The 17,256-nt window shown below is 34.1% G+C and overlaps 1 protein-coding gene across 1 annotated transcript in view; it reads right to left on the bottom strand.

The window, feature by feature from the left end:
• The window catches only part of LOC139117505 (interleukin enhancer-binding factor 2 homolog), a 52,369-nt gene that overhangs the window by 31,972 nt on the left and 3,141 nt on the right, over nucleotides 1–17,256 (bottom strand). Inside the window, exons 2-4 of the mRNA XM_070680676.1 lie at nucleotides 5,014–5,094; nucleotides 4,420–4,462; nucleotides 3,957–4,013 (exon numbers count right to left, since the gene is read on the bottom strand). Coding sequence (XP_070536777.1) covers nucleotides 3,957–4,013; nucleotides 4,420–4,462; nucleotides 5,014–5,094 — 181 coding nt within the window. The remainder of the gene's footprint in view (nucleotides 1–3,956; nucleotides 4,014–4,419; nucleotides 4,463–5,013; nucleotides 5,095–17,256) is intronic.

Genomic DNA, 17,256 nt, shown 5'->3' on the forward strand with positions numbered 1-17,256 from the left:
GACATGGAAAATTGTGCGGGGAATTTAACCCTATCTCTCACTCTTGTTCATCTACATTCACGCGTAGGCCTACATACAAAAAAGTACAATAATATTTACTGTATAACAACCCTTCTAGTTTTAACGTTAAAAACAATAACATTTTGGGGAGAAATCTCTTATATAATCCCATAATTGTCAATGTTAGAGATTTATCATGTAACTACAATTAGTACATAAGTGCGGCCGTTTAAAATTTGACCACGTGGAGAACACGATCTATTTTTATATTATTTTTCGGCTATATGTACTATATTTTATACATAACTTTTCATAATTCATTTCACATGAAACTTATCTTCTGTAATTTGATATCTATTTCATGATTTAGATATTGGTTTTAGAGTTATTTCAATGTCAATGGTCTATTGCATAAATATATATATGGATTCATGCCTATAGTATTTTGAACATCGTATATTTTGGTACTAATTTCTTGGTTATACATAACTTGTTGTTGAAATGCAAAAACATGGTACCATAAATTAGATTGTATTACTCCACTTTCTTTTGTTTTAACAAACATGGAAGGTAGGGAAAGTAAAGCTAAAACACAATCCTGCACTTTTGTCCGTCACGTCCGGGCTTGGCACTCCCCGGATCTCTGCTTGCTTTTGCATAGCTAGTCAGCTTGCGAGTATTTTATTCCTTTCCATGGTGTTTACATAGGCTAAGACAACAAGTCTAAACAACAATCCTAAATATTTGCCAATCATTTTCTTGTTATCCACTTGACACATACACCCAAGACCTAAGCAAGGTAGTGTTGGCTGGCCAATTATCTGATCAAATGGGAACCTTCCTTTACAAACAGTGACACTGTAGTCCAGATTGAAACATAAATCTCAGAGAATTTACGCAGTTTTGTATTCACTATAAATCATTTGCACATTCAGTGACATACAATTACAGAAAAGCTATTACCAAACTTTGTACGTTTTGAACATGTCAGCCCAGCTAAATCTGAACTACTTTATAAAGTATACTGAGTGCATAAGCAATAATGAGGTCGATCAAGTATCAGATACATGCTTTTAAACTATTGAACATCATTTGATTTGATTCGTAAAGATTAGAAACGACAATTAGATCGGTTCAATATGGGATATATCTTGGAAATATTTTACTGAAGAATGCCAGCTAAACTTGAGCCAATTTACAAAGTTTAGAAACGATAATGAAATCGACCAAATATCGGATAGTTCCAGGAATAAAGTACCTAAGAATGGCTAGCTAAATTTCTGCTTATTTATGAAGTTTAGAAATTATCACTAGAGCAGCTAAATATGGACATATCCCTATTTTTGTTATTGAAGAAAGCCAAGCTATATGACATATCTTTAGACACTTATGCTAATTTATGAAGTTTGGAAACGATAATTAGAGCAGCTAAATATCAGGTATATCTATTCCATAATATTTTGTTAATGAAGAAAGTCAAGCTTTCTGATATATCTATACAAGTTTTTCTTCAGGAACGCCCAGGTAATTTTGATGTAATGTATAATGTTTAGAAACGATTATTGGATCAGCTAAACTGTTGAATTAGCTGTGCTCATTGATACAGTTTACAAAACAAACTTGAAACAAAATAATTTAATATACGATGCTGATAATATTTTGAGATCATCCGTGACTATGATTTTGGCTGAATTCTTTCATAAAAACGTGTTTGATAAAAATTTATATGTTTCAGGAAATTTGCCGTATCTGTGTACCCCTAGAAATATGATCCCAGTGGCGACTAAATTATATTAAGTTCACTTCATATTTTGACATACGTCCGTTACAAACAAAACGAATTTCATATAAGCATTATATTGCCTTCTGTATTGTGTGGAGCAAAAGCAAATCCTAAAAAATTAGATAAGCCGTAATTTGAAATGTAATCTTTTGGGGTATTAGGTAAGTCTTGGTCCTATTTCATGAAAACTGTAAAGGATGTTTGTATATTACAAAAGTTCACCTTAAAGAAAAATAGATCACTTTGCTAATGATACCCCACAACCAGGCTATGTATAAGTTAGGCTCGGCATATGACTTAAACAAAGACATGGTTAATAAAAATTTTCGTTGGTCTCAGCTCAAAATCGTGATTTTGCGGTACCCTTCAACACATGACTGTGACAGCTGTTGCGTCCAAATATTTTTTCAGTTAAAAGTCTATTTCATATTTGTGACATGGCCTTCTAGCAAATAAAACAGATTTCACACAAGGCATTGCCCAAAAGTCTATTTCGTATTTGTGACAGGTCCTTATAGCAAACAAAACAGACTTCATACAAGGCATTACCCTTTATTATATGTCTAGGTTAAAAAATGGTAGAATTTGACGTTTAACAAGGTGCGATTTGCAATACTTTGACTTTACAGTTCCTTTTCTAATATTTTTTCTGTTAAAAGTCTCTTTCATATTTCATATGTCTCCGTAGCAAATAAAACAGATTGCACACAGAGAATTGCCCTTTTAATATGTTTAGGTAAAAATTGGTAGAATTTGAGATAAGCAGTGACAGTGATTTGCAATATAAAGTTTTGGGTATAGGGTAAGTTTGTCATATTTTATAAAAGCTATGGAAAATATTGCATATTAAAATATGTCATCTAAAAGAAGAATAAAATCCCTTACCAATGTTAGCCCACAAGCTAGGTTATGTAAAAAAATAAGCTCAGCAGATGACTTACAAGAAGACAGGTTTAACGAAAATGCATGCGAGTTGGCAATACTGTAATTTTGCGGTACCCTTCAAAGTATGACCGGTAGACCAATAGCATCCCTATACTTTTCCTATCAAAAGTCTATTTCATAATTTGACATGTCCCTGTAGCGAATAAACATATGTCATACAAAGCATTGCCTTTTGTGTTATGCCAAGGTAAAAACTGGTAAAATTTTAGATTTTTTGGTGTATTGGGTAAGTTTTTGTCCCATTTCATAAAAAATCTATCGAAGATATTGCATACTACATATGTCATTTTAAAGAGGAATAAATTTCCATTCTAATGGTATCCGACAAGTCAGGTAATATAAAAAAACTTAGCAGATGACTTACAAGTACTACAAGAAAAATGCACGTGGGGAGCAAAATGGTTATTTTGCAGTACCGTTCAAAAGTCGACCATAACAGTTATTGCATCCCTATATTTTTTCTGTCAAAATTCTATTTCGTATTCTAGGGATCCCAAGGCTTCTACAAAGACAGGTTTGTTATTCTGGGGGTGCAAGTAGACCCTTCTAGCCCACGGCCTAACATATCTTGACTGCTGACATAGCGTCATCCTTTATAGGATATAATACCCTGCATTTTATGCATAAGAATTGTGTTGTTTGTCTGTATTTCCCCGTTTAACAAGTCAGTTGGTGAAGAAAATTAAAAGAGTTTTCAAATAATTCTTTTCACAGTTTCTTATTGAAAATATCCAACCTAAAGCTACCCAAAAACTTCTGCAGTTGACATTTACTAGGTGAGAAATACCTGTCTGGCAGCCATTTTGAAAAAATGGTTGCCATGGCAACGCTTCGGTAGATTTTCAGTGGCTCGGTATCTGAATTTGTTCAGCACATATTAAGACACATTTGAGCCAAGTTTGGTGCTTTTATCACAAAATGCACAATGGGTTTGCCATGCCGCACCACTAAAAAGGGTTAGATCTGCATTTCTTGTAAAGAAACATGCATTTATCAATTGTCTTGCAATGTCAAGGTTGAAAATTTAAAGTAACTCAAATCATATTGAGTAACAAGCATCACACATCACTCTTAATAACAAATCCCAGGGACATGCTATTGTCAGAACAGAAAATCACAGCACAATGGTATGCTGTAACAGTTTATTTATATAACTTTATATGAGGTTACCAAGTTCAAAATCTGTACCATGCTGCTGTAGGAGGAACTACAATGTAAGAATGCTCACCTCTGTAAAAACAGTTTCATCTGGAGCAGGCTTAACACGCTGGAATGCACTTTCACACTGGAATTTATGAAACAAAAATTTTAGCATAGGCAAACATTACTATTTGCGATAATTTAGCCTGCAATGCGACAATAATTGAAATGAACCACTCATGATACTGATATTATTACTGAACTGCATTTTACAGTTTTGTTGCTCTTAAAAAGATGTGTTCATTCAGGTTCTACATAATGACTGTGACATTTCAATGCACATAAAAATAATGTCCTTTACTTCAATAATTTTAATCCATACACAGCACTACTGGTAGGTACATCAGACTTTGTTACAAAAGTTGGCAATCTTAATGCAACCAAAACAATATTTTGTCAGATTTCAGGACCTCACTAAAAATATCTGATTTACAGTGATGGAAACAGAAATTTAACTTTTATAAAAAAATAGTAAATTTCAAGTTTCATACCTGAGCAAAATCGAATGGCATATGTGGGATAAATGTCCGAAATCTGAAAATGTAACAAACACACAGAACAGGTCACACATAAGTGGGCAACATTGAATTGCTTTGCACATGCTTTACTGGTACTCAGTGGAATATCTATCTAGTAAAGCGAAAAATTGCGATGTTGATGCCCAGTTGGCATTTCCATATATTAATTATGTATAGTCAAACATTTTGCAATTCTATAAATCACTGTATAGCTAGCTTTTTATATGAAAGTCATCTAATGATCGTATTTCAAACAATTCAAAACAAAGTTCACATGTATATGGTAATCAGTCTACATTAAATCTGCAGCTTTTCAAACTTATGTATACTTCTCAAATTATTCTATCATACTGAAGAAAAATTAACTTTTAATGCAATATGAAAAAGTATATAAAAACCTGACATAAATTTATTTGCTTTGTGTCACAGTGACTTTAATAGTTTAATTCAATAATAATCATAAAAGGACAACCCAGGTACATGTTGACATTTCATCTTGCATGATGCTCTATATTGATGATTGTGTTCACAGCATTGTGACAGCAATATTACAATGTCTATACTCACTGAGGATGTCCTGGCATTCTGTAAGGCATTGGCCTTCCACCTTTCCCTCCTTTACCACCTCCTCGTCCTTTGCTGTAATCCCTGTTGGAAATGTAGTGGAGTTTGGAGTTATTTTTACAAAGCTCGGCATGAACATACATATCATCAGAGATTTGTGACTCATAATTTAAACATAGGGCCAAAGTCCCTGAAGCTACTATAGACATGGATACAAAATTAAGTATTTCCTTACTGTATGAAATTATCTCACTAAGGTCATCCTACGGACAAGTAAACTAAATATTAAAGCTGTCTGAAAGAACAAGCAACTCAACAGTTGACAGAGCTCTGTTGAGTTATGTAGAGAATAACCTTTTGTGACACATGTATTGATGAAGAAGGTGGATATCTTTGATTAACATTGTGAGTTCTGTTTAATAAGTTGAGACTGTACATACTCAGAGAAAGCACACTGAAGAGACAAAGGTTTGAAACTTAAGAAGTTCAAGGTCATCAAAAGCATTATAAGGAATCATGTTACACTTTCATTGCACTGTTTACACAGATTGCATAATTGCTATAAATAGCACATGAGGAATCTTTATACAGCCCAGCTTTACCATAAAAACCCTATCACTTTGACCACTCTTTTAATTGACCACTCTATTTTTTTCCTCAAAAAGTAATTTTATTTTATCCTTACAAAGTCAACCATAAATGGAAATTAGAACTTTCTCTATCTCTATCTCTATCTCTATCTCTATTGACTATTTTGAGCAATTTCTTTTAGATAACATACAGGGCACAATAAATGACGGTTCAGAATATGTCAAAGTTGGGATTCAGGAAAGTTGCCTTTACATGTTTTAATCCTCCAAGATGGTAAGCATTTCACTATGAACTGTCAAAAAAAGTTGAACTTTCTGATAATTCTACACTAAAATTATTTTGGCTTTGATGATTTCCTAATTAATTCAATTATTTAAAATCATATTAATTATTTTTTTCTGGGTGAATTGATAGGGTTTATACAGTACAAGAATTACATACAATGTAAGTCAAATTTTGACCAAAAATGACAAAAAAATTCCTTAAAAATACAGATTTGCATATTTCATCACAATTTGAACAAGTCTAAGTTGGGTTACCCCTAGGGACCTGTATACCAAATAACAAAGCTGTCTGACCAGCGGTTATGAAGAAGAAAAATTTTACCAAAACACCTTTTTTGGCATTAATTTGCCTATTTTCAACAATATCAAAAAATTAAAAAAAATAGTTTCTCAAAATCGTATTTTTCATCTGCACAACAAATATCAAATCAGTAAGTACTGCGGTTCTCAAGATATTTGAGTGGACGGACGCCTCACAAACGGACATACATACATACATACATACATACATACATACATACATACAGACTGACGACGGACGCCGGACGGATACCCATCCCAATAGCTTCTATAGACTATAGTCTATAGTAGCTAAAAAATTGAAATCTATTAGACATAATAAGTCAAATTATTGCTGATACTGCTGGAAAAAGTCTCCGTTGTGGTGATCAACGCCAATTCTGGCGTTCAGTTAACAAGATTAATGCTAAGACTCCATCCAGGCCCAGCAGCGTCAACGGCTGCTGTGGAGATTCAAATATCGCCGAAATGTGGCGGGAACATTATTGTAACCTCTTTAATGATGTGCATAATAACAGGGATCAGAAGTTTGTTTTGGATATGATAGATGATTGTGTAATTGATAATGCAATTCTTGTTTCTCCTTATGACATTCAGTGTGCCATTAGTAAATTACAAAAGGGTAAATCTGCTGGTCCTGATTCACTTTCAGCAGAACACTTTATTCTTGCTAGTACCAAAGTGTCAGTTTTGCTTAGTATGTGCTTTACAGCAATGTTGGTTCACGGTGTATGTCCAAACAGACTTTCTGAAACTATTTTAGTCCCGATTATCAAAGATAAGAACAGGAATATAAGTAGTATAAACAACTATCGTCCGATAGCATTATCGAACATTGCTTCTAAGATAATGGAAGTTGTTATTTTGAGTAAAATTGAGTCGTTTCTAGAAACTTCGCCTTTCCAGTTTGGCTTCAAGAAAGGACATTCAACTGATATGTGTCTTTTCGTTTTAAAGGAAGTTATCAACTACTATAGGAAACATGGAAGTAATGTCATTGTAACTTTCTTAGATGATCTAAAGCATTTGATCGAGTAAATCATTGGTCACTTTTAAAGAAGTTGATTTCCCGTAAAGTTCCGATCTTTATTGTTAGATTTCTCCTTGTTTGGTATAGAACTCAGTGTATATTTATTCGTTGGGGCGACTGTGTTTCATCTGGTTTCACAGTTTCTAACGGTGTGAAACAAGGGGGAGTTTTATCACCAAAACTCTTTAATGTTTATGTTGATCAGTTAAGTACACGACTTACAAATTCTTTAACAGGGTGTTATGTAGGGGGTTGCTTCGTAAACCACCTCGTATATGCTGACGATATTTGTTTGTTGAGTCCCTCTGTCAAAGGGACACAGAAGCTGGTAAATATATGTAGTAATTATGGTGAAATTTACGACATTACTTTTAATACTGGAAAGACTGAATGTTTATGTGTCACTACTGACAAGTCAAGTAATGTTCGTTTGCCCACGGTATATCTTAATGGTGTTAAACTTGTTTTCGTAGAGAACAAAAAGTATCTTGGTTATATATTAACAACTCACTTCAGAGACGATGCTGACATTGAACGACAGAAAAGATCGTTCTACGTTTCAGCTAATATGCTTCTCAGGAAATTCTGCTCATGTTCTTTTGATGTTAAATGTACGATATTTAAGATTTATTGTCATCAATTGTATGGGGCACACCTCTGGTTTAACCATACTGCCAGTGCCCTGAGAAAGTTGAGGGTCGCCTACAATAATGCGGCTCGGATATTTCTAGGATTTGACAAACGGAGTAGCGCAAGTGAAATGTTTGTTACCAATAATTTGTACAACTTCGATGCACTTCGTAGAAAACAAATGTATGGTTTTATGACACGCTTATCGAGAAGTGAAAATATGATCGTTAGGCTGGTACATGATCGTCTTTATTTCATCTCTGATATTTGTAAATTGTGGATCGATTCCTGTACCTTTGATTTTGTCTTTCTCTACTAACACAGAAAATCATATTTTTGTAATGCTTTAAGAAAATTTTTCTACATGTGAATCATGTATTATATGGACTGATTTAGTCCGAAATAAAGTGAAATAAATAAATAATTGCGGTGCTTATATAATGATAAATTTCAGGGATTGAACTGACTGTTACTGTGTATGTTGGCAATGCATGTGCATGTCTACTTTAATTGGTTCATAGTCACAGGATGTTCTAATACAACTTTGTCCCAGTGCAATTCTATATCACAATACCAAGTCACCTTATCCAAAACTGTTCACTTACAATATGGTCCCATGTCTATAACCAAACTATTCTAAACCCTACCATTGACAATAATCATGACTTTTTCTGTAATCTTATATTTTTGTGTTTTGGTTTCGTTACATTATAGACCCCTGAGAAAAACTTGAGGGGCCTAGTCTATGTTGAGTATTTTCTGTTGACTTTAATAATCATTTATATGTTTTTCCAGATCTCCTATGGGCATACGCCTGTATACATAATAATCATTAAGTAAAGAAATACATATTTAAGAAGGGATTTCGCTAAGCTCAAAAGTAGATGGCAATTTTTCAGATGCTGAAGGTTGAATTGACAAAGGATTGGAGCGATTTAATGGAGGGGTTCCTTTCCTATATTTTAAAGTAGCCAATTTATATAAAGGTGAAGAAGCAGATTGTTTTTTCCAGATACTGGATCGTATCTCTGCACCCAACACCAACTGGTAAACTCATTCCACAGACTAAACAATGTCGCAGCATTGTGCATGAAATTAATCCATTTCATCCGCACTGGGACATCTGTCCCTACTTTTTCACCAACGCCTCGGCACAAAACGAATTTGGACTCGGCTGAAGCTAGCAGCCAAAACCTAGCAGCCAAAACTATGGTGTGGAAGCTAGCAGCCAAAACTTGCAAGCCACTTTCCTCCTATGTTTTGAAGTCAAGTGGACATCAATCTAACATACAAGGTTCTTTATACATGTATCAACACAAACACATCATTTACTAATTAATTTATTTGCATAAATTATCTCCATTCTAATTAGCACCTGGTATCCCAGCTAGCCTATGGCTATAAAGCACAATGCATTGTCTGCTGGAATGAAAGAAACAGTGTGCACCCATTACACCTAGCATGTCTTACACTTATACATCCATACTAACAAACTACACTTCTCTCATTTCTTAATTAATTTCTTTGCATAAATTATCTCTGTTTTAATTATCACCCATATGCTAACCTATGGCCATACAGCATAATATAGTGTCTGCTTGAATAAAAGAAAGAGTGTGCATCCATTTCACCTAGCATGTCTTACTCATATACATCCATACTAACAAACTACACTTGTCTCATTTCTTAATTAATTTCTTTGCATAAATTATCTCTTCTTTAATTATCACCTATAGCCAATGGCCACAATAATATAGTGTCTGCATGAATGAAAGAAAGAGTGTGCATCCATTACACCTACCATGTCTTACTCATATACATCCATACTAACAAACTACACTTGTCTCATTTCTTAATGAATTTCTTTGCATAAATTATCTCTGTTTTAATTATCACCTATAGCCAGTGGCCACAAGAATATAGTGTCTGCATGAATGAAAGAAAGAGTGTGCACCCATAACACCTACCATGTCTTACTCATATACAACCATACTAACAAACTACACTTGTCTTATTTCTTAATTAATTTCTTTGCATAAATTATCTCTGCTTTAATTATCACCTACATGCTAGCCTATGGCCATACAGCAGAATATAGTGTCTGCATGAATGAAAGAAAGAGTGTGCATCCATTACACCTAGCATGTCTTACACATATACATCCATACTAACAAACTACACTTGTCTCATTTCTTAATTAATTTCTTTGCATAAATTATCTCAGCTTTAATTATCACCCATATGCTAGCCTATGGCCATACAGCATAATATAGTGTCTGCTTGAATAAAAGAAAGAGTGTGCATCCATTTCACCTAGCATGTCTTACTCATATACATCCATACTAACAAACTACACTTGTCTTGTTTCTTAATTAACTTCTTTGCATAAATTATCTCTGCTTTAATTATCACCTATATGCTAGCCTATGGCCATACAGAAGAGTATAGTGTCTGCCTGAATGAAAGAAAGAGTGTGCATCCATTTCACCTAGCATGTCTTACACATATACATCCATACTAACAAACAACACTTGTCTTATTTCTTAATTAATTTCTTTGCAAATATTATCTCAGCTTTAATTATCACCTATATGCTAGCCTATGGCCATTATGCATTGTCTCCTGGAGTCAAAGAAAGAGTGTGCACCCATTTCACCTAGCATGTCTTACACATATACATCCATACTAACAAACTACACTTGTCTTATTTCTTAATTAATTTCTTTGCAAATATTATCTCAGCTTTAATTATCACCTATATGCTAGCCTATGGCCATTAGGCTTTGTCTCCTGGAGTCAAAGAAAGAGTGTGCACCCATTTCACCTAGCATGTCTTACTCATATACATCCATACTAACAAACAACACTTGTCTTATTTCTTAATTAATTTCTTTGCAAATATTATCTCAGCTTTAATTATCACCTATATGCTAGCCTATGGCCATACAGGGGAATATAGTGTCTGCCTGAATGAAAGAAAGAGTGTGCATCCATTTCACCTAGCATGTCTTACACATATACATCCATACTTACAAACTACACTTGTCTTATTTCTTAATTAATTTCTTTGCAAATATTATCTCAGCTTTAATTATCACCTATATGCTAGCCTATGGCCATTATGCATTGTCTCCTGGAGTCAAAGAAAGAGTGTGCACCCATTACACCTAGCATGTCTTACACATATACATCCATACTAACAAACTACACTTGTCTTATTTCTTAATTAATTTCTTTGCATAAATTATCTCTGCTTTAATTATCACCTACATGCTAGCCTATGGCCATACAGGGGAATATAGTGTCTGCCTGAATGAAAGAAAGAGTGTGCATCCATTTCACCTAGCATGTCTTACACATATACATCCATACTTACAAACTACACTTGTCTCATTTCTTAATTAATTTCTTTGCATAAATTATCTCTGTTTTAATTATCACCTATAGCAAATGGCCACATGAATATAGTGTCTGCATGAATGAAAGAAAGAGTGTGCATCCATTACACCTACCATGTCTTACTCATATACATCCATACTAACAAACTACACTTGTCTCATTTCTTAATGAATTTCTTTGCATAAATTATCTCTGCTTTATTATCACCTACATGCTAGCCTATGGCCATACAGGGGAATATAGTGTCTGCCTGAATGAAAGAAAGAGTGTGCATCCATTTCACCTAGCATGTCTTACACATATACATCCATACTTACAAACTACACTTGTCTCATTTCTTAATTAATTTCTTTGCATAAATTATCTCTGTTTTAATTATCACCTTTAGCAAATGGCCACATGAATATAGTGTCTGCATGAATGAAAGAAAGAGTGTGGATCCATTACACCTAGCATGTCTTACACTTGTTATACATCCATACTAACAAACTACACTTGTCTCATTTCTTAATTAATTTCTTTGCATAAATTATCTCAGCTTTAATTATCACCCATATGCTAACCTATGGCCAATACAGCATAATATAGTGTCTGCTTGAATAAAAGAAAGAGTGTGCATCCATTTTCACCTAGCATGTCTTACTCATATACATCCATACTAACAAACTACACTTGTCTTATTTCTTAATTAATTTCTTTGCATAAATTATCTCTGCTTTAATTATCACCTACAGGCTAGCCTATGGCCATACAGGGGAATATAGTGTCTGCCTGAATGAAAGAAAGAGTGTGCATCCATTTCACCTAGCATGTCTTACACATATACATCCATACTTACAAACTACACTTGTCTCATTTCTTAATTAATTTCTTTGCATAAATTATCTCTGTTTTAATTATCACCTATAGCAAATGGCCACATGAATATAGTGTCTGCATGAATGAAAGAAAGAGTGTGCACCCATTACACCTAGCATGTCTTACACTTATACATCCATACTAACAAACTACACTTGTCTCATTTCTTAATTAATTTCTTTGCATAAATTATCTCAGCTTTAATTATCACCCATATGCTAACCTATGGCCAATACAGCATAATATAGTGTCTGCCTGAATGAAAGAAAGAGTGTGCATCCATTTCACCTAGCATGTCTTACACATATACATCCATACTAACAAACTACACTTGTCTCATTTCTTAATTAATTTCTTTGCATAAATTATCTCCAATTAATCAACATATATATGCCAAACCATGGCTATATACAGCCCAATGCATTGTCTCCTGGAGTCAAAGAAAGAGTGTGCATCCATTTCACCTAGCATGTCTTGCTCATATACATCCATACTAACAAACTACACTTGTCTCATTTCTTAATTAATTTCTTTGCATAAATTATCTCCAATTAATTAACATATATATGCCAACCTATGGCTATAAAGCACAATGCATTGTCTGCTGGAATGAAAGAAAGAGTGTGCACCCATTACACCTAGCACGTCTTACACATATACATCCATACTAACAAACTACACTTGTCTCATTTCTTAATTACTTTCTTTGCATAAATTATCTCCAATTAATTAACATATATATGCCAACCTATGGCTATAAAGCACAATGCATTGTCTGCTGGAATGAAAGAAAGAGTGTGCACCCATTACACCTAGCACGTCTTACACTTATACATCCATACTAACAAACCACACTTGTCTCATTTCTCAATTAGTTTCTTTGCATAAATTATCTCCATTCTATTAGACTCCTTATGCTAGCCTTATATATGTGGCTACACAGCAAAGTGCAATGCCTGCTGGAATGAAAGAAAGAGTGTGCACCCATTTCACCTAGCATGTCTTACACTTATACATCCATACTAACAAACTACACTTGTCTCATTTCACAGTTAATATCTTTGCATAAATTATCTCCATTTTAATTAGCATCTATATGCTAGCCTATGGCTATACAGCACAATGCATTGCCTGCTGTAATGAATGAAAGAGTGTGCACCCATGTCACCTACCATGTCTTACACATATCCATCCATACTAGCAAACTGTGCTTGTCCCACTTCTTAATTAATTTCTTTGCATAAATTATCTCTATTATAATGAGCATGTGCATGGTGGCTAATTGCTGTAGAAGTGAATGCATGGTCTGCTGGAACAAAAGAAAGAGTGTGCATCCATTTCACCTGCCCTGTTTTCTGCACGTACATCAATACTTACAGACTTCATATACCTCAACTCTTTAATTATTTCTTTTGCATAAATTATCTTTATTGTAATTAGCATCTGTATACTGGCTTGAAACACAATGCACGGTCTGCTGGAATGAAAGAAAGAATGTGCATCCATTTCACCTACCCAGTCTTATACATACACATCTATACTAACAGACTACTCTTCTTCCATTTCTTAAATAATTTCTTTGCATAAATTATCTCAATTATAATTGGGATGTATATGCTAGTTTATGGCTGTAGAACAGAGTGCATAGTCTGCTGTGAAGTTTGTTAGTATAGATCTAAAGACACAGGACAGGCTAGGTGAAAAGGATGCACACTCTATCTTTCTAGCAGACACTGCATACTATGTATAGCCATAGGCTAGCGATTATGTGGTAATTAAAATGGAGATAATTTATGCAAAGAAATTAATTAAGAAATGCGAGAAGCCTTATTTGTTAGTATGGATGCAAGACATTGGTAGGTGAAATGGATGCACTCTCTTTCTTTCTTTCCAGCAGACAATTGTGCATTCTCTTGTATTCACAGGCCAGCATATAGGTGATAATTAAATTAGAGACAATTTATGCAAGGGAAATAATTAAGAAATGAGACGAGTCTTAGTTCTCAATATGGATGTCTATGTGTAAAACAGGCTGGGTGAAATAGATGCACACTCTTTCTTTCATTCCAGCAGACAATGCATTCTGTTGTATAGCCATAGGTTAGCATATATATGTTAATTAATTTGACATAATTTATGCAAAGAAATTAATTAAGAAATGAGACAAGTGTGGTTTGTTAGTATGGATGTATATGAGTAAGACATGCTAGGTGAAATGGATGCACACTCTTTCTTTCATTCAAACAGACAATGCACTCTGCTGTATAGCCATAGGTTGGCATATATATATGTTAATTAATTGGAGATAATTTATGCAAAGAAATTAATTAAGAAATAAGACAAGTGAAGTTTGTTAGTATGGTTGTATATGAGTAAGACATGCTAGGTGAAATTGATGCACACTCTTTCTTTTATTCAAACAGACACTTTATTCTCATTAGGGGAAGGCTGCATTAACTTGCATGGTACCTGAAACCCGAGTTCTTGCCTGACCAAGTCGGGTGACAAACAGAAGACTTTTAATCCCCAAGGTGTGAATGCTCCATTGTTATGTTTATCTAATCCAGCTGGTGCCATTGTAGTGCCATTGTAGGAAAGGCAGGTCTGTGAAATTGATCCTCTAGGGAAGTCGGGTATTCCTAAGTTAATGGAGCCTTCCAGTAATGTGCTATATGGCCATAGGCTAACACATAGGTGATAATTCAAACAGAGATAATTTATGCAAAGAAATTAATTAAGAAATGAGACAGGCGTAGTTTGTTAGAATGGGTGTATATGTGTAAGACATGCTAGGTGAAATGGATGCACACTCTTTCTTTCATTCAGGCAGACACTATATTCTGCTCTATGGCCATGGGTTGGCATATATATGTTAATTAATTGGAGATAATTTATGCAAAGAAATTAATTTAGAAATGAGAGCAGTAAAGTTTGTTAGAATGGATGTATATGAGTAAGACATGCTAGGTGAAATGGATGCACAGTCTTTCTTCTATTCAGGCAGACACTATATTCTGCTCTATGGCCATAGGTTAGCACATAGGTGATAATTAAAGCTGAGATAATTTATGCAAAGAAATTAATTAAGAAATGAGACAAGTGTATTTTGTTTGTATGGATGTATATGAGTAAGACATGCTAGGTGAAATGGATGCACACTCTTTCTTCTATTCAGGAAGACACTATATTCTGCTCTATGGCCATAGGTTAGCGTATCGGTGATAATTAAAGCTGAGATAATTTATGCAAAGAAATTAATTAAGAAATGAGAGCAGTGAAGTTTGTTAGTATGGATGTATATGAGTAAGACATGCTAGGTGAAATGGATGCACACTCTTTCTTTTATTCAGACAGACACTATATTCTGCTCTATGGCCATAGGTTGGCATATATATGTTAATTGATTGGAGATAATTTATGCAAAGAAATTAATTAAGAAATGAGAGCAGTGAAGTTTGTTAGTATGGATGTATATGAGTAAGACATGCTAGGTGAAATGGATGCACACTCTTTCATTTAGGCAGACACTATATTCTGCTCTATGGCCATAGGTTAGCATATAGGGATAATTAAAGCTGAGATAATTTATGCAAAGAAATTAATTAAGAAATGAGAGCAGTGAATTTTGTTAGTATCCATGTATATGAGTAAGACATGCTAGGTGAAATGGATGCACACTCTTTCTTTTATTCAGGCAGACACTATATTCTGCTCTATGGCCATAGGTTAGCATATAGGTGATAATTAAAGCTGAGATAATTTATGCAAAGAAATTAATTAAGAAATGAGAGCAGTGAAGTTTGTTAGTATGGATGTATATGTGTAAGACATGCTAGGTGAAATGGATGCACACTCTTTCTTTCATTCAGGCAGACACTATATTCTGCTCTATGGCCATAGGTTGGCATATATATGTTAATTGATTGGAGATAATTTATGCAAAGAAATTAATTAAGAAATGAGAGCAGTGAAGTTTGTTAGTATGGATGTATATGAGTAAGACATGCTAGGTGAAATGGATGCACACTCTTTCTTTCATTCAGGCAGACACTATATTCTGCTCTATGGCCATAGGTTAGCATATAGGTGATAATTAAAGCTGAGTTAATTTATGCAAAGAAATTAATTAAGAAATGAGAGCAGTGAAGTTTGTTAGTATGGATGTATATGAGTAAGACATGCTAGGTGAAATGGATGCACACTCTTTCTTTTATTCAGGCAGACACTATATTCTGCTCTATGGCCATAGGTTAGCATATAGGGATAATTAAAGCTGAGATAATTTATGCAAGGAAATTAATTAAGAAATGAGAGCAGTGAAGTTTGTTAGTATGGATGTATATGAGTAAGACATGCTAGGTGAAATGGATGCACACTCTTTCTTTGAATCCAGGAGACAATGCATTCTGGTCTATGGCCATAGGCTAGCATATATATAGGTGATAATTAAAGCTGAGATAATTTATGCAAAGAAATTAATTAAGAAATGAGACAGGCGTAGTTTGTTAGAATGGGTGTATATGTGTAAGACATGCTAGGTGAAATGGATGCACACTCTTTCTTTCATTCAGGCAGACACTATATTCTGCTCTATGGCCATAGGTTGGCATATATATGTTAATTAATTGGAGATAATTTATGCAAAGAAATTAATTAAGAAATGAGAGCAGTGAAGTTTGTTAGTATGGATGTATATGAGTAAGACATGCTTGGTGAAATGGATGCACACTCTTTCTTTTATTCAGGCAGACACTATATTCTGCTCTATGGCCATAGGTTGGCATATATATGTTAATTAATTGGAGATAATTTATGCAAAGAAATTAATTAAGAAATGAGAGCAGTAAAGTTTGTTAGTATGGATGTATATGAGTAAGACATGCTAGGTGTTATGGATGCACACTCTTTCATTCATTCAGGCAGACACTATATTATGCTGTATGGCCATAGGTTAGCATATATATGTTAATTAATTAGAGATAATTTATGCAAAGAAATTAATTAAGAAATGAGAGCAGTAAAGTTTGTTAGTATGGATGTATATGAGTAAGACATGCTAGGTGAAATGGATGCACACTTTTTCTTTCATTCCAGTAGGCAATGCATTGTGCTGTATAGCCATAGGTTGGCATATATTTATGTTAATTAATTGGA

Source organism: Ptychodera flava, chromosome 18 (assembly GCF_041260155.1).
Source record: "Ptychodera flava strain L36383 chromosome 18, AS_Pfla_20210202, whole genome shotgun sequence".
NCBI lineage: Eukaryota > Metazoa > Hemichordata > Enteropneusta > Ptychoderidae > Ptychodera > Ptychodera flava.